This window comes from Lepidochelys olivacea, assembly GCF_965140295.1.
Source record: "Lepidochelys olivacea isolate rLepOli2 genome assembly, chromosome: 6".
Classification (NCBI taxonomy): Eukaryota; Metazoa; Chordata; order Testudines; family Cheloniidae; genus Lepidochelys; species Lepidochelys olivacea.
This window is the reverse complement of record NC_140416.1, coordinates 56,745,342-56,773,312: the sequence shown is the minus strand read 5'-3', so window position 1 is coordinate 56,773,312 and position 27,971 is coordinate 56,745,342. Positions and strand designations below refer to the sequence as shown.

The window sequence follows — 27,971 nt, the reverse complement described above, 5'->3', positions numbered from 1 at the left end:
TGTCAACTCCTGCTGGGGTGGGCTTAAGAGCCTCTCACAAGAAGCCATTCATCAAACCCCCTGAGGTGACCACTCTCCCAAGGAAGAAAGCCTGTTCTGTACAAAACTTTATTAACAGTTGAATATTATAAACACCATGAAATTAACAAAACCTCCCACCAGGGCCTGAGCCCTGGCCCCAGACAGCAGTTTTTGGGGGGGCATATACTCCACCTATGCCCCAGGCAGTGTTGTAAACAAGCTAACTTTCAAACATAAAAACTTGTAGGTTAACAGCAGCCCTGAGATGTAGCTATATGAGAAGGGGTATTTGGAAGACAGTCCTCGGGTTCCACTTCGGGAACACCTATCCCCATACTTTGGGGTACAAGACTGAAAACAGGGCTGGCCGGTGCACTGCAGGAGAGAGACTAAAGCTCTGAAGATATAAACTACAGCAGCAGCCCAGCTCAGCCCTGGCTGCTCCCACATTGACCTCATATCCCATGACACAGATAATTAAAGAACAAAAATCACGCATAAGCATAATGCTGCTTTTTGTGGTCCCATTAAATGCATGCCAGCACAGGGCATGCTGACATTCAGGCTCCTATAGTGCTTGATAAAATGTATCAGCCACACAGGAGGAGGAGCTGACAATGACACCACCCTCTAATGGGGAAAGCAGAAAGTACAAGCAGTAACTTACTACCCAGCAAGGAAGGACTAAGCAGAAGGCTGGGTGCCCCTCAGGGTAGATGTCGCCCACTGTGTCAGGACTAGCTTTGTCCAGAATGATCTAGAAAGCCTGGAGGTGTTTGCTCAATCCTCCAGATCCTTCCGCTTCCTGCCCTGTGATTTGGGATCTTTGCCCTTTGTTTTAGTCCCCTCTAGTTCCAGAGCAAGGAAATTGGTTTTGAGTTTGCTTGCCAGTGGGTTTGACTGCTTCTGCAGCCCATGCCTGGACAAGCTCCGGCTTCCACTTCTCTGCTCTGTCATAGCTTTCAAGAGATGCTCCTGTTTCTTGGTCACCATCTCTTCCCGGCTCCAGATCAGAATGTTAAAGCCTGTGAAGAAAAAATTCAACACTCAGAAATTCTGCTGCAGACATAGTTTCTAATGGGGGAATCACTGTCTATACCAATTAAATATAAAATTCAGCCACTGCCCGACAAAAGCAAGTAGTATTTTTCTAGTCAGTCACTAAGGATGGTGTAAACCATTTCTTCCTGACATTGCCTCCACATAGTCCTATTGTAGGAATCATGTCCCTATTAGCTGTATGGTCATGAAAACTTTTCGAGCAGTAGCCGGCAATTAAGGGGCATGATCAGTTAATTCTCTTGCCCACAACTTCCATGGAAAGAAAAGTTCTACCAAAGATTCTGCATTCAGATCAAATCAGACCCCAATATGGCCAGCCTCCCCAGATCCTAGGGAGCCCAAGAATGGCAGGGCCTCTTTGGATATAAAGTATGTACAAGTGCAGTAACCCAAAAGAAGTCAAACAAAAGCCAGTGAGACCAGCAGTAGAGGGCAAAGGGCAGGAACTTTTTTCATCTCACATCTTGCAGTATTGCCATACAGCCAATAGATGGCAGCAGCACCCTCTCCTCCTAGGGAGGCTGCTTTCCCTTGAAGCTAATCGCCACACTGCACATTTTAGTGGATGTTTTCAAAACGCTTTACAAACCATGGATTAATCCTGAGGACACTGGGGTTTGGAGATAAAGAGGGTAGGGTATTAACCTATTTTACAGAGGATGAAACTCAGCCTCGGTGAGATCAATGTCAGAACTAGGTTTAGAACTCACAAGTACATCACATTCAACATATGTTTGTCTGGAGAAGCCAGTCTACCCTTTTCTGAGACCAGAACCCCATACTGTCCAACTGCCTCAATAATAAAATAAGGACAGAGAGCCAGAAGCCTACTTACCCATACCAGAGGCCAGTGTATCTCCCATAGGGTTAAACTTATTGAGCTGCAAATGTAAACATATTGACAAACTATCAGCCTCAATGCTTATGTAACATGATCAAACAATTTGGGAACTAGAACATTCCCTAAAGTATACTACAAAAAGGCCCAGAGCTGAACATGGAACTGTTCTGCAAAGGTCAGCTGCCCTTGGCTGGCATGACACTACACCCCCACTGCTAAGAGCTGCAGGTGTCAGGGGGCTGGCCAGCATGGCTTTACAACCCCTCTCTGCTGCATGTTGAAAGTCAGCAGGCTGGATCCTCCTCTCATGTTGGTGTAAATCAGGGGCAGTTACACTGAAGTCAACAGAGTAATCAGTGTAACACTGGTATAAATTTAAGGAGAATCAGGTCCAGTCTTCCTGCTCTGCTCAGTTTCTCCTCAGTCTGATCCTGCTGGGGAGTCAGCCCTGTGGGAGCTCAATGTCCTACTGTGACTGGAATGTCACTTTCTGCTCAGAAGCTGCTGGTGGGTGGGATGGGGGGAGCAGCCGACGTGAGAGCTGGCATCATGCTAAGAGACATTACTTCCTCCCTGGGGCATGACTGTATTTCACAGAGACTCCAATGCACATGGCCAGGAAAGGACCAGCTAACAGATGGAGAAGCAGCAACCCAGGTGACTCCTCACATCCCCAACCCTGGATTCACTCTCAGGAGACTTCCCCTCCCAAGAAGCTGTTCACATATATTAGTCGTCACAGCCAACCTCTCTGAGGCACTCTTTCCCATGGCCAGTATACAGACTGTTCCCTGCACCGCACCTTGCCAGGATGCCTCCTCCTGGTATGAGTATGAGCCTGTGTTAGGAGATTCTGGGTCTTGTTCCTATTGCATGATCTCCCTGATACTCAAGTCTTGGCTATAGTTAAGGGCACTGTGGCCCTTTCAACTCTAGTGCTCAAGCTCACCGAGATAATGCCAGATGCATTTGGGTCGTGGAGCTGGCACGCCATCTCCCCAGTGTTTCCATCAAATATATCAACAGTTCGCAGCTCATCCACTGTGTATCCTGGGAACTTAGGGTCTGGGTAGCGACCAGCCACAATGAGGTCATAACGAGGGTGCCACGTCGCCTAGACATAAAGCAGATGGATGTGATCAACAACTCTGGAGGAACACAGCTAAAGACTGATATGAATCAGAAAGCTGTGACTCCAGCAGAGTGAGCTTCCCCACTGCAGTGCCCTATTCTGAAAAGAAATTGTACTAAAGCTTTTTCCAACTTGTTACTGGCATCTGCTGTGAGATCAGACTGCACTTTGCTACCTCACCTTGATAGGTGTGAGGTGCTGGAACTGCCGATGTGGATGTGGGATCAGATGCTGTGGTTTGGTCCAATCTGAAGAGGAATAGACTCGGATCTCACTATGCTGGTCTGTGGTCAGGAGCTTAGCACCATCCGTTGGGCTGAAATAAGCTGGGAAAAGGGCAATAAAGCATACAGAAGATCACAATCCTGCGGCCATAGACAAAGAAGAGCTAAACAACACATACCCCTAATTTGTAAGTGCGTTACAACTTCCTAAATAGTTATTTTAAAAGAGCCCAAGGAACAAGACTCTGTCCTTCTCTAGCCCCTTTCTTCCCAGGAACTCAAAGTTCTTTACAAATATTAAACTGAAGCTTACAATCCCTGGGTGCCAGGGAAGTATCATCATCCCCATTTTACAGATGGGGGAAAAAAGACAATAAGTGGGAAAGGAACTCACTCAAAGTCACATAGTAAGCCAGTGAAAGAACTGGAAACAGAACACAGCAGTTCTAACTACTATTGCCCTGCTAGACCCCATCCCTCCAATGTTGGGAATAGAACCAAAAGAATCTTGATTCCTAGTCCCTGTTTCTACCAAAGGAACTTCAGCATGAGATGATCAGGAGTATCTGCCCCAACAAATTCCACGCTCTATCCCCAGAAAACTTCAGTGTTTTCACATTAAGCTCTCACGGGCAGCTCCCCAGGAATTGCAGAGGATTGACGCACTGAGAACAGATACTTTATTAGGAGGACAGTACATTTAAGTTATATTAGAATGGATTCAGAGAAGAGCCATGAGAATATTTAAAGATTAGAAACCATACCTTATAGTGATATACTCAAGGACCTCAATCAGTTTATCTTAAAGAGAAGATTAAACGGTGACTTTATTACAGTCTATAAGTACCTACATGGGGAACAAATATTTGATAATGGGCTCTTCAATCTAGCAGAGAAAGGCATAACCCAATCTAATGGCTGGATGTTGAAGCTAAACAAATTCAGACTGGGAATAAGGCATACATTTTTTTACAGTGAGGATAATTAACTATTGGAACAAGTGACTGAGGGTCATGGTAGATTCTCCATCATTGGCAATTTTTAAATCACAACTGGATGTTTTTCTAAAAGTTCTGCTCTAGGAACTTCTATGGCCTGTGTTAGACAAGAGGTCAGACTAGATGATCACAGTTGGCCCTTCTGGCCTTGGAATCTATAAGTATCCCTCTGTCATCAGCAATAGTTCAGGATGAATTAGCCAGAAGCCAATGAGAAGGTGTTATGGGTGACACCAACACTTTTGTACAGGAATTTCAGATAAAGTTTATGTCAGTGTTTGAATTTAAAAACTGATCAAACTCAGGCTTGCTCCAGAATGATTTCATCTTTTGATAGACACACTGAAGGATATGAAAGAAACAGGATTGATACACATTTATGGGAGGGAAAGTGGGGCACAGAAAACCCAAGCGTGATGGACACAGGCACAGGTCACAAAAGACCAAAAGGAACAGACAGAAACACAGAACAGATAGGTAGATTGGTGGGAAGAGAAAGAGAGAGAGAGTCCTACCTCACTGACCTACCAGCATTGACAGGTTTGTCATGAGGCAGCACATGAAGGAAACTTGACTTGTCTTTGATGTTTCTCAGGTCCCAGATTTTGACGGTCTGGTCCACAGAAGCTGTAGCCAGGAGCCAATCACAGCGCGAGTTAAACTCCACATGAGTCACTTTCTTCTTATGTAATTTCAGCTTCCAAATCTGCAGCGGAGGGAAACAGAAGGTGAGATCTGTGCAACAGCTACACAGCAAGCAGGTGCAATACGTGCCCCATAAAGAACTTTCCAGCACTGCTCTGGTACAGAGAGCCTGTGGGATTTAGGCAGTGGGGCTCTGAGCACTCCTTAACTTGCATATTGTACCACCCCATTTATCCAAAGGTTTTGGTGCAGGTAGTAGAGCTTGTTAGCACTGCAAGCCTTGACCCTAGAGCATGGGGCAGGTGCAGTCTAGCTACAGCCAGCGCTGCAAACCCCACAGCCCAGAGCTCAGACTCATCTATATGAGTCTGTACTTGCAGTTTCTGACATACCCAAACTTCAGAAAGCCTGAGACAAGGTCCCTCACCAAAGGCTCTTAAACAAAGTAAGCAGTCATGGGATAAGAGGGCAGGGTCCTCTCATGGATCAGTAACTGGTTAAAAGATAGGAAACAAAGGGTAGGGACGAATGGTCAGTTTTCAGAATGGAGAGAGATAAATAGTGGTGTCCCACAGGGATCTGTACTGGTACCAGTACTGTTCAACATATTCATAAATTATCTGGAAAAAGGGATAAACAGTGGCAAAATTTGCAGATGATATAAAATTATTCAAGATCGTTAAATCCAAAGCAGACTGTGAAGAGATACAAAGGGATCTCACAAAACTGGGTGACTGGGCAACAAAATGGCAAATGAAAGTCAATGTTGATAAATGCAAAGTAATGAACATTGAAAACATAATCCCAACTATACATACAAAACAATGGGCTCTAAATTAGCTGTTACTACTCAAGAAAGAGAACTAAGAGACATTGTGGATAGTTCTCTGAAAACATCCATTCAATGTGCAGTGGCAGTCAAAAAAAGCAAACAGAATGTTGGGAATTATTAAGAAACGGATAGGTAATAAGACAGAAAATATCATATTGCCTCTCTATAAATCCACGGTATGCCCATGTCTTGAATACTGTGTGCAGATCTGGTCACCCCATCTCAAAAAATATATATTGGAATTGGAAAAGGACAGAAAAGGGCAACAAAAATGATAAGGGTTATGGAACAGCTTCCATATGAGGAGAGTTTAATAACACTGGGACTTTTCAGCTTGGAAAAGAGACGACTAAGGGGGGAAATGATAGAGGTCTATAAAATCATGGCTGGTGTAGAGGAAGTAAGGAAGTGTTATTTACTCCTTCTCATAACACAAGAACTAGTGTTCACCAAATGAAATTAATAGGCAGCAGGTTTAAAACAAACAAAAGGAAGTATTTCTTCACACAATGCACAGTTAACCTGTGGAACTCTTTGCCGGAGGATGTTATGAAGGCCAAGACTATAACAGGGTTCAAAAAATAACTAGATAAGTTCATGGAGGATAGGTCCATCGATGGCTATTAGGATGGTCAGGGATGCAAACCATGCTCTGAAGTGTCCCTAGCCTCTATTTGCCAGAAGCTGGGAAGAGGTGACAAGGGATGGATCACTTGATAATGACCTGTTCTGTTCATTCCCTCTGAAGCACCTGGCATTGACCACTGTCGGAAGACAGAATACTGAGCTAGATGGGCCATTGGTCTGACTGTCTCTCTTTGAGATGGTTGCTAAGGCCCAAGATCTTCTCCTGGTCCCTTTGCCAGTTTCACCACAGAAAGGTTTCCATTGTGGGGATATTACTGGGGCTGGCGATTCATCTACTCCCAATGAATTTATTAGGCATGTAACAAGGCACTCGGCCTTGAGGGTATAAACACAGGGCAGCTCTTACAGTCCTTGGGGCCTTTAATACTGAGAGCTGTAGTTGTAGGGCACATGACTAGGAGCAAACGTGTGACCTACAGGAAGCCAGGTATGAGGCTTCCTGCCTCTTGGGCAGGGACAGCAGACAGAAGAGACCAGAGGTCAGAGAAGCCCAAGTGTGTCTCTCTCCATAGTAGACAGGAAAGGGCTACAGGGAGGAGGGGGGGAGAAGGAAGGATGTGTCCCTCCCAACAGCAGAAGGTAGGAAAGGTCTCCATTACAGAGAATTTTGTATTATGAACATTTTTGCATCTTCTATGTATTAATAAAAATGCCCTGAGGAAAGGGAAAAAAGCTAAACTCTAGTATTTGGGCTTTATTTGGAGTGCCACAGCTAGTGACTTGGCCCACTGGTTAACATGTCCCCCCTGCCTACAGCTCCTGGGGTGGGAATTGCCCAGCACTGTTACCCCTGAGAGCAACAGAAGTGACGACTTAGGATTGATTATAATAAAGCAGCGGCGAAGAGGTTGCTCTTGATTGGCAGGGCCCGCTTTTTAAGAAATTCCAGGCCCACCCTCTCCTAGGCAGCTTTCTTTTCTGTTTCCAGTCCTGGTGCTAACACTCTGCCCCCTTGGACAGGATGGAAATGGTGCAGTTTCTGTTCTTCTCCTGGCCTTTGCTGAGGTTGGGATTTGGAGCTGGGAATGCCCAGGACTTTGATCCTGCTTGTGAGTAGCCCTGGGGAGGAAGTGGTTGTCAGATCACCCCACCCCACCCCCCGCCAGTGACACTCCCATTTTTCCAAAGAGGTTTCTGGAGTGTGTTCATTGCTAGGGGGAATTGACACCTTCGGGATGTCACAATTTCTGCTCTCCTAAGTAATCAGACACTCTCAATGCAGGCAGATCCCATGATGTGGACCTTAACTTGAAATCACTCTGAGTGATTTAGCATGCTCCCCACCTTGGGAGGAAGGGCACGCAGTTTCTAGTGCACTGCAGAAGGGCAGGGAGCATCGCCTGGCAGATACTGGGTGGACTCACATTCCTTTAGGTTAAGGATGCATGCTCCTCTTTCTAGGGACCCTGCTCCCAGGAAAGACATGGGCAAAGAAAAAACAAACCATCGGGGTCCCTGGAAAGGAGAGAGTAAGAGGCAGGGAAGATGAGAGGAGCCATACAAACCTCTTCACCACCAGTGCTGAGCAGGACCACATTACCCACGTTATCACCTGTCACCACGGTCCGGCAGCTTGCAGACACATCAACACTGCAGTACCAGAAACTAGAGGAAAAGATACATAGATCAGCACCAATTCCTGCGGACAGGTATTGGGAGGGGAACCCTGAGTACAGCCTGTCCCTGCCTCTCTACAGAGAGGAACTGCAACAGACTCAGAACTGGGTCTCCCATGTGGTCAAGTGGGACTTCAGTCATCAGTCCAGGGGCAGAGTCCACCAAGGTAGCTTTGGGTTGGTGACTGATGTGACATCACTTCCAAGTTATTTGCCAAGTAAGCTTTAGATAGCGGGAACATGCTGGGGCAGTAGGACGTAGATGAGGCTGAATAGCCACCTGCCACCTGTATACAGAGACAGCTTGGGAAAGATCAGGACCACACCTGAGACATTTACACAATGTGCAGAAATGGACTTAAAATGAGCTTTCCCCACACAGGGGTGAAGAAGCTGCAGGGAGTTGCTACAGACTCTAGATTGGAAAATTTCAGGTCTAAAGCTCCCCCAGTATACCACTCCAAGAACTAAATCAAACCCAGGCTTTTGGTGGCATAGTGCCCCAACCCAGACTATACTGAGTGGGGAGAAGGGAGAATTCTCTGACATCCAGGAACTTCTTTGCAAAGCTTTGCCCTGCAGGGGATGTTCACACTAAAATTCAAAGCCCTGGAGTCAGGGTGGCAAGCCTGAAGATCCAACCCCCACCTCCGAAGGGGTAGCAGAGTTATCACAATAGGATTACATGTTTCTGCATAAATGTTATTTGGTTTAACCTAAGCTGCCCTATAAGCTTAGCCCAGCTCATGGCCAACAGGAGAACACTAGACTGACTGTCTAGCACCTTGCTTTTCTCACCTGCGCTCTTTTAAAGGAACAGTACACTCCCAGTGCTGCTGCTGTCCAAAAGATGCCAAAAACTATATTACCCATCATGCACTGGAACAGCAGGAGTCTAATTGTCCTGAGCTTGCCAAACCCTTGGAGCAGGACCACATGCCTGCCCCGTCACACAACTCTGAGCTCACTGACAGCACCAGCAAATAGAATCTGTCCTAGTCCTAGCAAAGGAAGGTCACATCAAAGAGAAGAAGAGGAACTACAGTATAAATAGCACAGAGCAGAGGCACAACCCTGCCTGCCCCTCCTCACCAAACATCATGGTACTCATGGCCACAGCCTGGCGTGCGGGAGATCACCTGCGCCGCTTTGCCTTCCAGATGCTGCAGACTAAGGGTGCCATCCCCTGATGCCACATAAAGCTTCACTGCCTCAAATGGGCTGAACTTCATGCCTCCAAGAGAGTCTCCTGGCCCTTTCTGGAACACACAGACAAAGGGAAGGGGCACCAATGTTACTGGGGAAGGGAGGGACATGGCAGAATGCCAACAACCTGGAAGTGAACACCTCACTCCATAGCTGAGATACACCAAGTTCATGGAGTCTGTTTCCCAACAAGAGTGGCACTAAAGAGCCACATTTTATCAAGTCTGTTACTAAACTGAGGCTATGTCTACACTACCGCGGTAAGTCAACCTAAATTACGCTACTCCAGCTATGTGAATAACGTAGCTGGAGTTGACGTAGCTTAGATCGACTTACTGCGGCGTCTACGCCATGCTGGGTCGACGGGAGACGCTCTCCTATGGGCTTACCTTACTTCTCGTTTCCAATGGCATACTGGAGTCGACCGGAGAACACTCTACTGTCGATTTAGCAGGTCTTCACTAGACCCGCTAAATTGACCCCCAGTGCATTGATTGCAGCAGCAGCAATGCCCTGACAGCGTAGACATAGCCAGAGAGTACAAATGTTTTGGGCTTGCAGGGTCTGCCATCTGTCTTCCCAAACAAAGCAAAGTCCCCTCCAGCAGCACAGTTTTCTCTAGCTCAGACTACAGGATGTGGCTGTGGTAATCACAGCTTGAACCATCGCCAGGCCCGGAAGGGCAAGAACACAAGCAACATTCCATGCAGAAACATACAAAACCCCAAACACAACCTGCACCACATTCTTCCTGTAGGATCTTCTTCCACAGAGTCCCTACAGCGGCTTCCAGTGGGTCACGTTTGGTCTTTCCCAAGGTGCCAGCAGGCAGGAAGAGAGCTGTGCAGGGAAAAATCCCCACTGCTGATTGCATGGCAAAGGAGGCAGAGGAATCCTATCCCAGGAACCGTCCCCAGCCTGTCTCTACTGAGCCAACAGGTGGAATCCTCATACACCAACAGAGAGAGAAAAGAGATGGGGCCAGCCGGGGAGACACAAAACCCTCTGACAGGCAATGCATTTCACCTGCTTCTCACAAAGTCACTTTGTACGAAGGCCTCATCCTCAATACTGACTTTCAAGAAGCCCCTGAAAAAAACAAGACCCCTAAAAGACCCCTACCTAAAACCAATGGAAACTGGATAGGCCTCCCCTTCAGACCTAGTTGTCTTCATCTTGATCAGCAGCAAATATTACAGGAGGAAGTGAGGCTCTGCCACCCCAAGGACAGAGCATGTCTTTTCCTCCAGGCCCCTATTGATCCAGGGAGTCACCTGAACACTAAACCTGGATCTCCAGCATGGCAGCACCGAACTATCCCACTGGACCTCTCCAGTTTGGTTTTGCCCTCTTCCCCAGGAAGGACTGCAGCTGGAGTAGACACTTTGGAAACTAGCTGGGAAACATGCTACTGGCAGGAGGCAGGCAGGGAAAGAAAACAAAGAGGGCAAAGTGGAACTGGCATGCTGATGCTACAGGCTCATTCCTAGGACTATCCTCTGACTTTCTAAGCCAACAGGGCTTGTAGGAATACTGCAGGAAGTCCTCAGGCTCTATGGAGACCCTGTGGCCAGTGGGAGCAGCACTGCTAACAGCTCAGAGGTTAGAAGGTCACCATGAGACACAGCCATGTAAAGGCACAAAATTGAGGAATTCTATTGGTGCCCTCCAAAAACAACAGGAAGGAGTAAGAGTGGAAGAAGAATCCCTCCTTTAGGGGCAACCAAAAGGTCAGTATTCTCTCCCCTCCTCCTACACCCTGAATAGGAAAAACAAGAGAGACAGGCTTTCAACAGACAAAGATTCTGGAATGGAGAGGAGGTGGATGTGGAGGGGAGCAGAGAGGCCAGCTCTCATGTTTCAGAATCAAGTAAAGCTCCCCCTCCCTGTGCTGCAACTGCCAGCAGGGGGCAAAAGCCAACAAAACTGCTGTGTTCCTTACTCCCAGTCCTCGGTGCTGGTGAAGACCCGGAGCGTACTGCCAGTAAAATCCTGCAGGGTGGTTGTGCCAGCAACTGACGATGTGTACAGCTGACTGGGATTAAAAGGGTTAAACTTCATTCCTGTGATCGCCCCTCCAGCTCCCATCTACAATGAAGGGGATGAACAAAAAAGAAAAATCACTAAGTGATAGGGAAGGAGGAAAGTCCCTTCTGCAAATTTGTACTCATCACTGGGTCCCCAACATCAACAGTGACACAAGCCTTGGCCTCTCAAGAGACAAAGGCAACCTTCATCTCTACAAGTCATGCCCTGGCTGAGCAGGCGACCTGACCGGGGAGGAGATTACAATGCCTGCAGTTCCAGGGCAATGTGATCCCTGGCAGTCACAATGCTACACAAAAAAGAGCACAAGGCAACCAGGAATGGGACCTAGGAGCCTTCAGAGGATGATCATCCTCCTTCCGATCTGTATTCATTTGTTAAGCTAAAGAGCCACAGATGCTGATGTGAAGACTATGAGCCCACATAGAATTGGGATTGGAATTGGTGCGTGGGGATGGGATGGGCAAGCAAACCATTCAAAGTCACAGGAAGTGACTCTACGTCACTCCTTGACTTCTTCACCAGAAGGGATTTTCCTTCCTTCCACTCAAAAAGGTGCTTCCTCATCCGACACAGAACAAGAAGGTAAAGAGGGGGAGATTTTCAAGCCTAGAATAAATAAACCCTCTCTGCACACTTCTTATAGATTTCCTTTCTTCTTCATCGTCACCAATCCCTAACCCATCCCCCCATCCCCCCCCAAGCATATAACCTGACGAAACTTCACCGTAAATTCTACAAACAAACCTCCGTTCTGACCTGCAACCCCCGCACTGCCAGTCTGGAGCCTCACACACCGATCCACCACTGCAGCTCAGTCCTATAAGATCAGGAGAGCGCCTGCTGCTATTCCAGTCCTGGGCCCCTCACAGTTCTGACATTGCACCTCAATAATGAGCTGCCGCACTCAGCACTGTTCCAGTCCTACCCTCCTGCCCATCCCACACACTTAGTGACTTACCCCTTTTATGAAACAGGTTTTATTCAGTACTTCGTAGTCCCACAGGATGATGTCTCCACCTTTGGACCCCACAGCCACAGTGCTGGGGTGAGTTGGATGCCACTCCAGACATGTCACTCTCCTGTCAAAGGGACTTGCTGTTCGGAAGAGGCGGTATGAAGTAAGAGAACGCACAAAGGGAAGCTGGAGACACTGTTACAAAGAAAACGAGAGACTGGGATCTCCACAGAGCTGGAAGTAGGTCTCTGAATCTCTCCAAAAACACTGACAGTCTTTGTATGCACACCCCTCTACACACACTTCCCAGGGAGTTAGCAAAGCCAGGCTGCTCCCCGGGAATATCAGGGAGAAACTCAGACCAGCTTTCTTCACTCTCACAGTGGAGTTTACAGCCAAGTGGGCAGATCTATAGGGTTGTCGTCTGCCGCATCTTGCACCATAAACACAAGTCAATCTGGTAGTGATGGGGTGGTGCAGATTTCTTTCCTGATCTGAATGGCCCTTGGCTGCTTTTAACAGGGTGAACAGTTAGGGTATTAGGGTTTTCACATCAAGATGCTGCTTCCCTCTCTGGACTCAGCTGGGCAATAGATGGGAGCACAAAGCCGCAGGGAAGACAGGCCTCTCCAAACAAATGTACCCAAGCCACGAATACTCAACCCCCCAGTGACAAAGCAGTGGGAAAAAACACTCTCTAGATCTGTAAGGGGAGCTGAACCAAGCCCTCTGGGCTGGCTAAGAGGGGAGGATAACTGGTATCATCACACTAACATGGCAGCTGGACATGCTTTCCTCACAGGAACAGACTCCACCAACCACAGTTCCTCCTATTATGTATTTACTGAGCACCCTGAAATGTTATGCTTCATCCAGAGACATAAAGACACTGTCCTTCTTCCAAAGTGCTTACAATCCACATGACACAATAAGACAAAAAGCTTACAGAAATGGGGCTGGGCAGAGAAGCCAAGACAGTGACAAAATCATGTGGTTACTTAGCTAAAGCAAGTGTACAGACTGGGTGAATTTTTAAATCAAAAATATAAAACACATAAATGACCTAGAAAATAAAACTATCCTGGTTGATTTACTCTTTGTGGACATTTCAGGAAAAGTTAATCCTTAAGGAAGGATTAAATGAGTGGATAATTATGCCTTGGAAAACCAGTTCAGGGAAGGTATTACATACCCTGAGGAAACATGGGAAAAGGTGTAGTGATTACTGTGAGAGAAGTTAACAAATGGACATTGAGACTGGCATTATTAGCAGAGTGGAGCAGGTGGGGGCAACATGATATAGGACTACGTCACATAAGTAGGTGGAAGCAATATTGTGCCAGGCATCAACTGATAGAACAAGCTTACCTTTAATTCAGGGGAGCAGAGAATTAGTAGAGGGATTCAAAGGGGGGGGACTGATGTGTCACTGATGAAAAAGGAAAATGATCTCAGCAGTTGCATTTTGCATGGACTAAGGGGAGAAATGTGACGGCGAATCAGACTATCAGCACATTACTGTAAGAATTTTAGTAATTTTAAAGGCATGGAAACCATAAGCCCTGGACGGGAGTGGACCCCTGGCCCTTTTAAGCTCCCTCATGTGTGTTCACGCTTTCGTTGTCATTTTTAAGGGAAACTCTACTGGGAGCTCAGCTGTCCAGTAGAATGAGAAGTAGACACTCTCACCTGCCTGAGCTGTGCTCGGATAGAGCCACCCAGCATGTTTTGGTAGATGTAGTGGATGATGCTGCACTGCCTCTCCACCTGATGGAAGAGCACTCCTGAGTTTCTGAACATGGAACCACCTTCAGCCCAGCCTGCCAGACAGCAAAACAGGGAAACTTACTGACAGACAAGCCAATGCACATCATGTTTATTCACTACACTGTACTAGGGAGGATAGCTGTATTTGGTGCTGAATCCAGAAGTGATCTCTAGCCACAAGAGAAAGGACCTCAAGCAGTTCCTATGAGTGTAAGGGGAAGTAGCCTCCTGCAAAGCACAATGCATCCCATAACCTGACAAACCATCTGCCTGGTTTCTTCTCAATACGATTCTCCTTGTTAAAGATTCATCCCAGAGCAAAGGAAAGAAGAGGGCTATAGTGATTTTACAGGGAATGGCTCGCCTGAGCTTCTAGAGGCTATACACATAACCCTGATATGGCAAGGACACACAGAGCCTGAAAATAAGACCTAAAGAGTGGGAAAAAGAGAGAGAGGAACTCCTGGGATCAGCATCTCAACCACAGTGGCAGGGGAGAGATCAGACCTCGGATCAGCAGATAATTGAGTGAAATTTAACAGTTACAACTGAAAATTCCCAAATTGTGAATTCCAAACCACTTCCCCTGCACCTGAATAAGAATATTCCACCCGCTTGTGCTGTCGTTCACACAGCCTGCCTATGGCTCTGTGTGTTTTCTTTTTGATAAAAGGCCTGTTGGCACCTCATAGAATAGCCTGAAAACCTTTCAGTTCAGGGAGAATTCTGCTGAGCAACACAGCAGGTTTTCTGTATTTTGCTAGTGCTTCAGGTTTAATCATCCGGGACATCTATGTGAAAAGAGAGTCTGATCAACCCCACATGTGTGACCTAATCATCCCCACAGCAACGGACTGTAACATCCCAGTGGATCCAGGCGTCAGATGGAGAAGCAGAAGAGCAGATGAATCTCTTAAGAAACAAAAATCTTATTTTCATGTAAGGATCCATATTAATACAAAACAGGAGGAGAGAAATAAAGAGAGTATTATATATAACAAAAATATCCTTATTTTATGAAACACTGAAGTCTGGAAATTAAGAAGTTAACACACACACACACTTTCATACATGATTACAGCAGATGCTCACATTTTTACAGATTCTTAACACTCAAAGATTTTCACTGCCTGAAGTGAAGGGAGGCATTTTTCCAGGCTTGGGTCCTGTCAGGAAGTACATCTATAGATATAGATTTATTTTTTAAGAAATTTGATCTTCACACATTTTTGAGTTTGGAAAGAATGAAATCCCATAAAACAGTACTCCCACTGTGAGAAAATTCCAACTTTACTTTTTTAAGCAGAGCAACAGCAAAAGTGGGTTAAGTCTATAACAGGGTTTAAAGACTATAACAGGGTTTAAAAGAGAACTGGATAAATTCATGGAGGTTAAGTCCATTAATGGCTGTTAGCCAGGATGGATAAGGAATGGTGTCCCTAGCCTCTGTTCATCAGAGGGTGGAGATGGATGGCAGGAGAGAGATCACTTGATCATTACCTGTTAGGTTCACTCCCTCTGGGGCAACTGGCATTGGCCACTGTCAGAAGGCAGGATACTGGGCTGGATGCACCTTTGGTCTGACCCAGCGTGGCCGTGCTTATGTTCTTAAGTCTGAAGCGTGGCCTAGGTGGAGGCCTTTTTGGGGACACAGTCTTTGCTTAGTTAGAGAGGAACATTTTTTTTAAAGTTCTTATGGATTGAAAAATCACTTCTGGGGATGCTCTGTGGCAGAACCTAATGAAGCTCCATCCACTTCACAACAACACTGAGCTTTCTCCCAGCTGAGCCTGAGCAGAAAGCTCAAGAAGGGACATGGGCTACTGCAAAGACAGCTGTAGCGCTATTTGGTTGCATAGCTTCTCTGCAGCTCAGCAGATGTTAAACTCAACCTCATAGAAATACAAAATACCTACCGATGACTTTAATCAGCTTTGCAGTGTATTGCATGCCTACATAATGCAATTACAGAACTTCAAACTCAAATTTTTACCATGAATGCACCAAACTCGTTTAATTGTTTATATCGTTTAAAAAATGGATTATTCTGTCAAGACAATTATTCATCTTTGGGGACTAGTTGCATGTAGAGTCTCAGATTTTAAAGTTTAGACAATTTTTGAATTATCTATGCAACAAAAATTATTTACCCACTGGGGTTTTTCCAAACTGAGTAAAAATTAAAACTCACCTTTTAGATTGGGATACAGAATGGAAAGGCTCAACTTCAAAAACATTTTATGTAAGCTATAAGTGAAAATATGATTGGCCTCATTTTCAAAGGTACTGAATACATACATACAACTCTCACTGAAGCACACTGAAACTGGAGAGGTTTAATAACTCTAAAAATCAGACCTGGAGTTATAATGAAAGTCATGTGGTAACATTAGCTACAGGAGATTTGTTCACTGACCATGAGCTCTAGAATAAGCAGAATTCCTTTAAACAGGATGTTTTGCTTCAATTTTCACTGCTCACATTAGTGCCTGCTCCAACCTTTAGTCATACACCAAACAAACTGTTGCATCCGATGAAGTGAGCTGTAGCTCACGAAAGCTTATGCGCAAATAAATTGGTTAGTCTCTAAGGTGCCACAAGTACTCCTTTTCTTTTTGCAAATACAGACTAACACAGCTGTTACTCTGAAACCAAACAAACTGGGGCTTATGAAATACAGTAAAGAAGCCATCTTCAAGGGTGCCACCATACAGATATTATGAAATCCCATAAGCATATTATAGGATTCAAAGTGATACCCATGGACATGAAGAGACACAGAGTCCTTATTCTAATTGTAAGCCTGCACAACTTCCTTGATACTGGAAAGACTAAGGGTATGTCTACATTAAAAACTTATGTTGACCTATATTAGGTCAACTTGCAGCCCCTGCAGTAATTATGTGGTGGTGCATGTCCACACTACACTCCTTGGGTCGGTGGTGCACATCCTCACCAGGAGCACTTCCACCAACCTAAGAGGGGCAAAGTGTGTGGACTAAAAGCCCGGTCTCCCAGCTCCACTGGTAGCTCCCTGCCAGAAGCCCAGCTGCATCACAGGCTCCTGGGCTCCTGGCGGGCTGCCCCCCTTCCCCGCTCAGCTCCGCATTCCCCACCGAGAGTAAGCTGCCCGGGGCTTCTCATCCCTGGGGAACAGGGTTCAGCTGCCCCGGCTTCTCAGGCTGCCCCTGCCTGCTTCCTGCTGGGATCCAGGCAGCCCTGGCAGTTTTAAATTCACAAGACAGCCATTCCTAGATGGGAGCGGGGCAGGGGGGAAGAAGTAGTGGGGTCTAGCTGCCCGCGACTCCCAGCCAGGAGCAGGATCCATTCTCAACCTGGCTCCCAGCCAGAAGCTCTCCATGGGGGCAGGAGGCAGCTGGGCCAGGAGCCATGAAATTGACAAGAGAGCTAATGGCGGATGTAAGTAACACACTATATACACAGACACTGCTTCACCCTAACTACACCGACATAAGCACTAGGCCTCTCATGGAGGTGGAGTTATGATGTCAGTGTGGCAGGGCACTTATATTGGCGGGACAAGGCTGTAGTGTGTACACTGATATAATCAGGTCTACATAAGCTGCCTTATAAGTTATATTGACCTAACTGTGTAACATAGGCCAAGCCTAATATTCACCCATCCCCCCCATTAAAGGGAAAAAGTGAAACATCTTTTACCCAAAAGTTACATATTGGACGAAAAAATACACAAAGGAGAAACAACTAGTGAGAACACTAATCCAGCCTGGTGCAATTAACTGATTATAGCCAGAAAGGAACTAGCCCCAGTCTGTCTGAGTATGAACACAACCTTACAGAAGATCAGCAGAAAGATTTACCATCTACCTACAGCATCCCTCTAGCTCCCACTTCTGTGCAGCATCTTGCTTGTAGACACAGCATGGTCTCCAGATGGAAATGTTGGTTTCGACTTCATGATGTGCAATACTAACCTTCTGATTATGGAAAAGCATGAAGAATTATATAATGTCACGTTACCAATATTGGTCTGTCCTACTTCAGAAATGCGGCAGCAGAACTTCAGAAATTCCACAAAGCTTAATCACTCCTCAATGAGCAGTGATGTACACTCTGCTGAGCCCAGCTTTAGGAGAGATAAGCAATGACTTTCATAAAAATGCTGCATATGCACACGCGCACACGCACACAGTACAGCTTCCAAACAGATAGCGGAGAATAATGCCCCCACATATCTCCACCCCTCAAGAAACATAATCCAATCCAAAAAGTCCTGTTTGAACAGGCTGTTGGTTCCTTGACATCTCCCCACCCCTGATCTCTGAAAGTTTGGTTTACGCCCTTCATGCTATAAAGGCCTGGCTGGCAGAAAGGGTGAGAATCTGAGGGAACATTACCGATTTTCCCTGAGGGCTTGGCTGCTTTTCTCAGAAACAGTCTTTTTGCTTGTGGCTCATTCTCCAGTTCTCCATGGTCTCGTTTCCTCTTCCCAGTTGATTTTGCATCTTCCTCTGGCTGATGCTCATGCACCCTCACATGCTTCTTGTCCTTTGACTGGTTCTCAGGGGTCATTCTGTCTGCCCCACTAAAAAAAACAAAGTAAGGATAATAAGATTTGTCATTGGTTCTGGCTTTAAGACAGAAAGTTGGAGCACAACATGCCCTGACAGACTAAAAGTAGGACATACCTGTGCCACCCTTCATCTCTGTACTACTGGCTTTTTGCTTGCATTGTTGTGGGGATGGGAATGGGGGTCAATAAACTGCTCTTTACACGTTCATGAAAAAGATTGGCTTCTAAAGCAATGGGGTATCTTCTGTTTCTACAGAATTCTCAATACTCAATAGACAGTAGCATATTTGGAATCTACTGAGCTGCACAAAATGCCACAACTGTCTTTACAGCACACACATTGCTACATGACCTCCCTGGTCAGGCTCAGTGCTTTTTGAAGAGGACAAGGCTTCATTAGGCTCTGCCACCAAGCATGGTCAAAAATTATTTTTCTGTCAACTCAAATTGACATGCATGAATCAAGCTCCTAGATACTATGGTGATGAGCAAACTGAAAATGCTGGACACACCCTGCTTTTCCATGACACGCACATACAGATTTTGGGAGACAACACAATTTTAGCCCTCTATTTTAATGCTCTATACTAAGAAATTAAACTCTTTTCCCCCACCCCCAATCCAAAGTGAGAAGCCTTTTACTCAGTTTTCCTCTTTTGATCTAGGACAGAGGTGGGCAAACTATGGCCCACGGGATGGTCCTGCCCGGCCCCTGAGCTCCCAGCCGGGGAGCCTAGTCCCCAGCCCCTCCCCTGCAGCCTCAGCACGCCACACCGCCAGTGCTCTGGCCCACCACTTCTGCCGGGCAGGGCGGCGGCGTGGCTGCGAGCTCCTGCCGCTCTGAGCAGCGTGGTAAAGGGGGGGAGGGGTAAGGGGCAGGGGATCCCGGGGGCAGTCAGGGGACAGGGGATGGTTGGATTGGGCAGAGGTTCTGGGGGGGGGGGGCGGTCAGGGGATGGGGAGCAGGGGGGTTGGATACGGGGAGTCCTGGGGGCCGGTTAGGGGCAGGGTGTGGACAGGGGTCGGGGCAGTCAGGGGACAGTGAGCAGGGGGGGGTTGGATAGGGGGTGAGGTCCCAGGGGGCAGTTGGGGGCAGAGGTCCCAGGAGGGGGCGGTCAAGGAACAAGGAGCGGGGAGGTTGGATGGGTCAGTGGTTCTGAGGGGGGCAGTCGGGGGCTGGAAGTGGGAGGGGACACATGGGGCGGGGTCCAGGCTGTTTGGGGAGGCACGGCCTTCCCTACCCGGCCGTCCATAAAGTTTCACAACCCGGATGTGGCCCTCGGGCCAAAAAGTTTGCCAACTCCTGATCTGGGAGGTTCCAAAATAGAAAATTTCAATGGCAGATCCCAAGGGGCCTCTATGAAAAATATAGTACAAGTTGATCCTTTGACAGTAGCATATTTTATTTTTAGTTTGTGAATAAATGTCACTGATGTCTGACTATAGCTAAATATAGTTAGGCAGGCACTGTGCAAGCTTCCCCAAATAGTAGCCCAATGCTGACTTTCCAGCACTCTGCTATTCCCATCTGGAAGCCCACACAGCCCTGCCAGTCCCCTGCAGACCCTCACTATTCTAGTCCTGAACCCCACCACCACCCAGGTCTGCTGATGCCCCTCAGTTCTGACCCACAGCACACCCTGTTATTCTAGCCCTGAAGTCTACATCCAGGAATTGGATTAGTTAGCACCGATTCCATTCTGTATAATAGCCTGAATGTTTCCAGAACTGTCCCACGCACATTGTTGCCATTGGTGTCATATGACCTGGTTAAGAAAAGAGCAGAAGTGTGAATCAGGCACTGTGAATGCCACAGGCACCATCCAACCCCAGCAGGAAGAGTACATCTGAAGCAGTGTGTGTGTGAGGAGCACCAGTGACTTTGGATTGTCACAAGCCCTGGGCTGGCAGCATGGCGTGAATGGTCTTCCAAGACTCACTGGCTGATACAGGAGGGCCTGGTTGCAAGCGTAAAAGGTGTTAGCCAGAGCCCATCTCCTGCAGTGCCCCCAGCACCCCTCCCTGGAGAGGGGAACGTTTCAAAAGTTGAAGGGAACACGGTAGTGGCAACGTTAGCAAGAGGGTTCATCAGTTGCATCCTGGGAAATGTCTATGTGCTCTCAGCACACACCAGAGAGAGAGGGGAGTCTACTGGTTTGGGGGGGCGGGGAAAGAAGGGGGACAGGAGCCAGGTCTTGTGGGTTCTATTCCTGACTCCCCCAATGCCTCACGGAATGACCTGGGACGAGCCCTTCCCCTCTCGGAGCCTCAGTTTCCCCATCAGTCTCATGGCGACAACCACTCGGCGAGGCTCAGTCAGGACAGGGCACCGCACGGGGCGCGAGCAGGAGGCTGAAGGCAGCTCAGGAGTCCGGGGCCTGACCCTGTCCCGCTCCGGAGCCCGCTGGCTGTGAGGCCGGGCTCCCGCGAGAGAGGGCTCACGGCCCGCACGCTGGGACCAGGGGAGGGCCGGCGCGGGGCCGCTCACGCGTTGTTCTCTCCGGGCCGGGGGATGGAAGAGGGCTCGGGGGCCGGGAGGGGCTTCGGGGGATCCCGCGCTCGGCGCCGTGGGGGCGCTCGCCTCACCTGGTCCTCGCCGCGGCCTCCGCTGCCCGGCCTGGCCCAGCCCCGCGACAGCCCGGCGCGCAGAGCGGGGGCGGGGCGGGCCCTCCTCGGCTGTTTTATAACCCGGCGGCGGGGGCGCTCAGAGTCTGGATTGGGAAGCGCCCGGGCTATTGCCCCCAGCCCCGCGTTTCCTCCTCCGGGCGCTCCCGGACGGGACGAGACACCCGGAAAGGGGGGTGACCCCTAGGCCGCTCCGCGGAGGGGAGCGAGGGCCCAGCTGGATACTCCTCCTACCTCAGTTCTTGTGGCCTTGGAGCCTCCCCAGAGCCGCTGGGGCCTGGCCACAGGGCTCGCTCCCCACCCCAGCCTCAAGGACTGGAGAGGGTTAGGGCCGTGGTATTGGGTGGTGAACTCTCAGCGCCCTTCAGACACATGCCTGAGGCTACATCAGCCACTGCCCAGTTGGGCTGTGTCCTTTCCTGCTACAGCCTGCTGGGCCCCCTTACACACAATCGACCCAGCAAACCTTACTAGAAACTAGGCCTCAACACTCCTCCTCCACCCCCAGATCTTCAGCTTCCCAGACAGGAACCCTGGTCTAATGTGGGAAGCAACAGAATAAGTGAACTTGGAACAGTTATTTTGGCTTTTGGACCAGAAAGCATTTGTGCAATTATTGATTCAACAATGCAAACTCCAAATGCTATTTTTTCTCAAGCACCTGCAGTTACCGTCCTCTCTCCCCAGCAGGCTGGGCCGGGCAAACACACAGCACCCAATGTTTGTCTGACTTTTATCAACAGTTTCAGAGTAACAGAGAAATGTAAAGGACAATTACCAAGTTCTGCAGAGCCTTGCACGATGTTGGAGTCGAGAAGTCACACAAAAAACAAAAAATGGGAATCATAATTCCAGGATATCACTGGCAAACATCCCCCAAATCCCACAACCTCCCTGCTGTGGAAAGAATTCCAGTGGAAAGTAACATTTTGTCGGCACCTTAGTGATCACCAACAAAATTAACACAAACAGCCTCACTCTCTTCTGGAGTGGCTGTGAGTAGGCCTTTTACTACACACGTTTTTTGGACCTGCCTTGAGATCGGAACAATCTGGTCACACACAAAAGGTTACAGAAAGACTTAGGTTGTTGTCAAATATTTAATCGCATTGTTAGGAATAGGCCCCATAAACTTAATCTCTTTTATCTATTTTATGCATTTCTAGAGCACCAAACAGGTACATTGGAGCTGCATGTTGAGGTCCATAGTGGATTTTATAGCCATCAGGAATACTAGTTTGAAATGTTAACATTCACATGGTATGGTTTGTCAGAGAAAACCATGCTTTTACAATGTGGCTAAAGAAAATAAAAGATATAGTACAAATCACAGTTCAGATCTAAATCACAAAATCAGAGATCACCTGACCTTAGTTAATATTCCATTTAACAACATTCAAGAAATTAGGCTAAAACAACTCCGAGTTAAAATTACATTCCATTGCACATGGTGGGATATCATCCTGTTATTTATTCATAGATTGATACTCTTACAGAAAGGCTATACAGGCAATCCTCAACTTTACGATGTTTGACTTACGACATTTCTGAATTGATACCCTGATTCAACTTACAACAATTGGTTTTGACTTTACAACACTCAGTCCAGCAATGGAGTGGATTGCAGTTCTGAGTGACGACATTTCAATTTACGATGCAATTTTCGGGAACCAATTGTGTCTTAAGTCCGAGGACTGCCTGTACTCCAATCATCCACACAGTTAGCTACAAGCACAACTCCTACAACGTTTGTTTGTGCATCTCTCGATAAATAAAAATGCTTCAATGAACACCTTTGTATAGTCTTCCATGTAACCACGCTACTTTAAAAATACACACAAACCATGCTTGTCTACTGGAATATAACAATGTTGCACCAACTGCTAACATACCAAAATTGTGTATAAACAATGACATATCATAAGAAACAAGTAACTATCTCTGTAAAAACATATATATCAACACTGGCACCTCATGATAAATTGTCTTATTACATGTCTCTGCAAAATACCTACCACACATTTGGGCACTGTATGTGTATGCATGTATGTATGTACAAATAAATAATTCAAACTAGCACCTGCCTCTGCAAGCCATCTGCCCACAGAACACACATTGATGTCTTGAAAGTGTCCAGTATTATACCTCTAGGAAAGGAAACTACAGGAAAATTATCCTCCTGCTCATGTCAGGCAAGAAGAGTGTAGTCAACATAGATTATATAGATTCAGAGAGATCACAAAGGAGGAGAGAGGGGTCCATGAGATTCAAATATCTCATTAACAGCCAGCAGAAAATTATACCTTACATAACTTAAATCTTAATCTATGCTGCTTTCCACAGAATTTTTAAAGTGTACATTTCTAACCTTTTCCACTGAAAAACAGGGCCTGATTCAAACCCAGTTGAAGTAGATAGAAAGACTCCTGTTGACTTCAGTGGGCCTCTAGTAACCTATTTGTTACACCAACACTGACTTGGACTCTAAATACATTCTATGGGTGGCATACCCGAGATCACTTGTTCACTGACACTTTAAAAACTCCTGCACCCCAATCTGTGTCTATGCTGGTTATGTACTATGTATGTCTCTTGTGAACCTTGTAACCAATACTTGTAATCTCTCATGACTCAAGCCTGACCCCAGATGTATAGTACCTTCCGTCTTAACTTGTGTAAACTTGATTTTAAACATTAGCTTTAATAAAAGTTTTTAAAACTGTGGTCCTATTTCCTCAGACTTGCAGAAAGTTGTCTCCAGCAAAGATGCAAACACTCTCCCTATCTCATTCACCTCCCTAATGTGTTAACTTCACTGCCCAGAGGAGACCACACATAGCAACCTATGGACCTTTCACTTAGCTAGAATGGAAGTAATTAATAATTACTTCTTATCAAACACTAACACTGTGCTTACTTTCACTCCGGAGACTCACCAGATTCCTTTGCAATTATTTTTACTTGTTATGGGCCAACAGTGCTAAATACTGTATAAGGCACAAAATAGAACAGTCCCTGCCTCAGAGTTCTTACAATCTAAAAGGCATGAATGGAGAAAACAGGATGCATTGGGAAGCCCAGAGACAGGATTCACTTGAATATAATATTTTTGTTGTTGTATTTACAATTCTTAGCCTCTCAGGACCCACTGACAGTACAAAGGTAACCAAGTCTGGGGATCTAGTTATAATTGTAGTGTGGATGGAATCTTATCCTTAATTTCCCATTTTTTGTAATTGAGCTATAATCTTAACATGGTTATGGTCTTTACTGCTATGTTGCAACAAGGTCAGGGAACAACTATATTGTAACTGTGGCTTCTCACTTGGTAGTGTGGTATGCTTGATGGTATATGTAGTATAAATAAGCCTTTTACTGCCCAATGCCTGGTTCTCTACTATAAGAAATCCAAAGTTCCTGCTTTTGTCTGACTACTTCCTTATGCCATTTTAAGAGACAATAACATCTCAGTAACATCACAGCAACTCGATTTAGGCCAGTATATGGAAGCAAGTATGTATTCCACTAAAAACAATGAGGAAAAGCTGTGTATAACTCTAGGGAAAAGAAAAGAGACAGTAGAGATAGCTATCTGTCCTAAGATCCCAACCTATCAAGCAGCTCCTATCCCAGGGAAACAAAATGTCAGAGATAACATTACATTCTCTGACCTCCTCCTATACCTGGACATTCTGCCCCCAGAGGAAAGGAAAAAGACAGCAGAGATAAAGGTAGCTACATAGCATCATGCCACTGAATCAGAAATGGACAGTGTTAACAAATGGACACAGGGGACCAAACCCCAAACAGAAAATGAAATCCCATCCTGGACAAATGCCGGGTGTACTGAGATCACACACCAAACACACTACATCCTGGACAGACACTGGATACACTGTACCCACCTCTGACAATTATTCAAGGTTTCTGCCCTTTTCACACTTCGAAAACACATGTAGAGTAGGTAATTTGACTAAGATGTTGGAATTTAATGGAGCCATGAGTGAGCACTACACTATGTTGAAGAAAGTTGATCAACCCTCTTTTTTAATTAAAATATGAAAAGGGAAATCCATTTGCTACCTATTATTTCCCCTGGAGCTAACTTAAGGTTGGGTAAGGATTTTGAAATGCTCTTTGGGGAAAGAATGTGCCTTATAACAGGTCAGAAACCACAGGTCCCATGTGTGGGACCCTTTCAGTGTGACCATTCAACCTAAATATAAACATCAGAGTAAAGGAAACAAAAAGGTATCCCATTATCTTTTCTAGAGTCTGCATCTCAGAAGGGCCCCATGATGCAGGAGTTACATCTAGCTCCCAGGAAACGTGACACAACTGTTGTTAATCAATCAGTCCCAGGTATCTACAGACATCAGAACACATGCCAAACAATCAGCACCAAATAACAGAGATTCTTACGGTTCCTGGGCTGAGCTGTCAGGGTGAGGCTGCCCTCAGGTCCTCAGTCTTTTCTTTTTACTTTTATTGAATAAACGTCATTGGGAACCCATAGTTGGTCCTGGTGCTTGAGTCCCAAATAATTTAGTGAGAAAAAAATTATAGGAGATGGGGCAGCAAGGCTCATCGACTCCCAAAATGTAAAACCTGCCTTCAGCACCAGCACTAGGCAAAAGCAGACAAAGCAATTGCTTAGGGCCCCAAGCAGCTGTGGGAAGCCCCCTATTAATTATTAGTACGTGTTGGTAGGAGGGGGAAATATTCCTGCTTGGATCCCCCAGTGGGCTAGCACTGGCATTGCCTGCCCTAAAACCTCACGTCATATCAGGGCTAATTGCTTTGCGGCACAGAAACTTTGGTACCTAGAGCTTGGAGGGCCGAGGCAGCGCAAGATTATCTACAGTTTAGGGACATAAAAACACTAAGGATCCGAATTGTTCAGAAAGAGCTGATGGCATTTTCAGATAAAATGAGAGAGAACATTGCAGGCGCCTAATGAGTTAGGTAGAGGAGGGAGGCAGACAAACAAAAGCCGAAGAAGGCGATGGCGAAACTCCTGTATCCCTGCACTAGGGAGAGAGAGAGCTAAACTATGGCAAGAGGAGAAGGAATGGCTTCTCCGCTTTTTTGGAGGGGGCGGGGGGGCAGAAGGGGAAATAACAACACACGACCAGCCCTTGGTCTCCCGTCAGCCAGCCAGATTGATTCATTGCTCCTGCAGATCAGCTAATTCGCTGAAATTAGGGTTGCCAGTTTTGGCTGGACACATTCCTGGAGGTTTCATCACATGACATAATCTTTAATTAAAGATTACTTTTTTTTTAAATTCCTGGTGACTTCAAGGCAATCCTGGAGGGCTGGCAACCCTAGCTGAAACATGTGAAAAACTGTTTAGTAGAGCAGAAAGAGCCTCATATTCCAGATTCCTCCCTACTGAAGGTCAGCCCCAGAAATGTGATCTTCCCCCCAGTGGTGCCCCACCAGTAGCCAGATGAGATTCTAGTAATGTGAGTTTCTTCAGAGCAGTGCCTAGCACAGACTCGGGCAACTTTTTGCTTTCTCACTGAACTGTCCTAAGACTCCATCAAGTGAGCCCCTTCACAGCAGAGCTCCAGGTCCCTGGGCCAGCTGAGATTTGGGGCACTGCTGTAGCTAAACTCAGAAGGTTGTTTGCAGTGTCACCTCCTGCTCTCCCCAGCTCTCAAAGAATAGAAGTGAAAAAAAGGAAAACTAAACCCTGTTTAAAAGTGAAGAACTATGGCTAACCACGCTCCGGTGCCAGCGGCTCCTAGACCTCACCTAGGAATAGCAACCCCCTGCTGCTCTTGTCCACTCTGGGCATGTGGTTTTGCTCTGATCTCTGATCCTCAGTGTGGACAGCACAGCCCCATCTGCTATAGGGCAGCGGCCTGTCTCATCCCGCAGTGACAGCCGACTAATTGGATCAAGAGCTCCGGGAACTAGGAGGAGGGGAACGTGGTGAGAGTCCAGCTGCCTCACCCCGCCTGGCGCGGCTCGAGCCCGCACTCCCTTCCCGCTGTCCCAGGCCTTAGCATCTACTCTCCAGCCACCACCAGCGAGACTCCTTTGGAATCCCCGGGGCTGCCTGGGTCCGCCCAGCTGGGAGCTCCTCGCGCTGGGAGGCGGGGCGGGGGCCCTTGCGTCCTGCAGCCTGAAATAAGGGTGGGGAGCTGCTAAAGCTGGAGGGCGAGGGGCAAAGCTAGACCTGTGAGGCAATCCGATCTGCCGCTCGCCCCACTGCAAACAGGGCAGCCTGCCTCGGGAACGCTCTGGGACGCTGCCGAGCGGGGCTCCTTTGCACCCGGGCTTGGAGCTGAAGTCGTTAGGGTAGCAAGTAGAGAGGTAAGATACAAAGTAATCTGCCTCCGGACTGCAGTTGGACAGGGGGTGGCCCTAACGCTCCCCGCGCTGCCGGAGAGGGGCTCCTATAGGTGCGTTCCCTTGCCCTAGCGAAGGGCAGAGCAGAGGCCCCCTAAACTTCCCTCCCCTGTGGGGGGTCTCTCCACTCCGCAGCCCCAAACAGGGCGCTCCCCCAGGCTCTTTCCGGACCTGTTCCCCAGTAAGTACCGGAGCTCCCAGGGCGCTGGCTGCTAAGCCCGGCCTGTTCGGCGGTGGTCGGAGTGAAGGCGGAGTAGTCCGGCCCCCCCTGGAGGGGAGGCAGCGCGCGGCGGAGCTGCACTTAATGGCAAGTGAGCTGGCGACTTAAATGTAAAAGTTTCCTAGCGGAATGGCGGGGGGTGGGGAAGCTCCCCCTTCCAGGCCTCCCGCTGTGGGGGGGAGGAGGCGCCGCCATTCGGATCTGCACTGAAACCC

General features: G+C 47.3%; 2 protein-coding genes across 14 annotated transcripts in view; one reads left to right on the top strand and one right to left on the bottom strand.

The window, feature by feature from the left end:
• Positions 1–94: 94 nt before the first annotated feature.
• On the bottom strand, positions 95–27,848 carry DDB2 (damage specific DNA binding protein 2). 6 transcript variants are annotated; one of them, XM_084630915.1, is made up of 11 exons: positions 27,726–27,848; positions 18,376–18,563; positions 13,919–14,049; positions 12,233–12,424; positions 9,112–9,278; positions 7,909–8,008; positions 4,807–4,984; positions 3,237–3,382; positions 2,874–3,038; positions 1,919–1,964; positions 95–1,046 (listed from the first exon to the last, which is right to left on the bottom strand). In XM_084630915.1, the coding sequence occupies exons 2-11, from the start codon at positions 18,548–18,550 to the stop codon at positions 802–804; spliced, it is 1,545 nt and encodes a 514-aa protein (XP_084487041.1). In that variant the 5' UTR covers positions 18,551–18,563; positions 27,726–27,848; the 3' UTR covers positions 95–801. The 6 variants fall into 6 exon arrangements, with proteins under 6 accessions (XP_084487041.1, XP_084487042.1, XP_084487043.1 ...); XM_084630916.1 differs by having other exon boundaries at positions 27,708–27,810; XM_084630917.1 differs by lacking the exon at positions 27,726–27,848 and adding an exon at positions 25,599–25,757.
• The window catches only part of PACSIN3 (protein kinase C and casein kinase substrate in neurons 3), a 38,733-nt gene continuing 37,953 nt past the window's right edge, over positions 27,192–27,971 (top strand). For 4 of the 8 annotated variants that reach the window (XM_084630927.1, XM_084630930.1, XM_084630922.1 and 1 more), the window contains exon 1: positions 27,197–27,500. The gene's annotated coding sequence lies outside the window, so the exon portion shown is untranslated. Of the gene's footprint in view, positions 27,501–27,714; positions 27,848–27,971 lie in introns of those variants that run through there. The other 4 variants (XM_084630929.1, XM_084630928.1, XM_084630923.1 and 1 more) reach the window with 4 other exon arrangements.

Excerpts from the sequence above, each read along its gene's own strand:
- DDB2 (XM_084630915.1), bottom strand. The coding sequence starts at position 18,550 with ATGACCCCTGAGAACCAGTCAAAGGACAAGAAGCATGTGAGGGTGCAT. Across the intron at positions 14,050-18,375 it reads CAAGCCCTCAGGGAAAATCG|GCTGGGCTGAAGGTGGTTCC; the intron begins GTAATGTTCCCT and ends GCTGTCTGGCAG. Across the intron at positions 1,965-2,873 it reads ATGCATCTGGCATTATCTCG|CTCAATAAGTTTAACCCTAT; the intron begins GTGAGCTTGAGC and ends TTACATTTGCAG.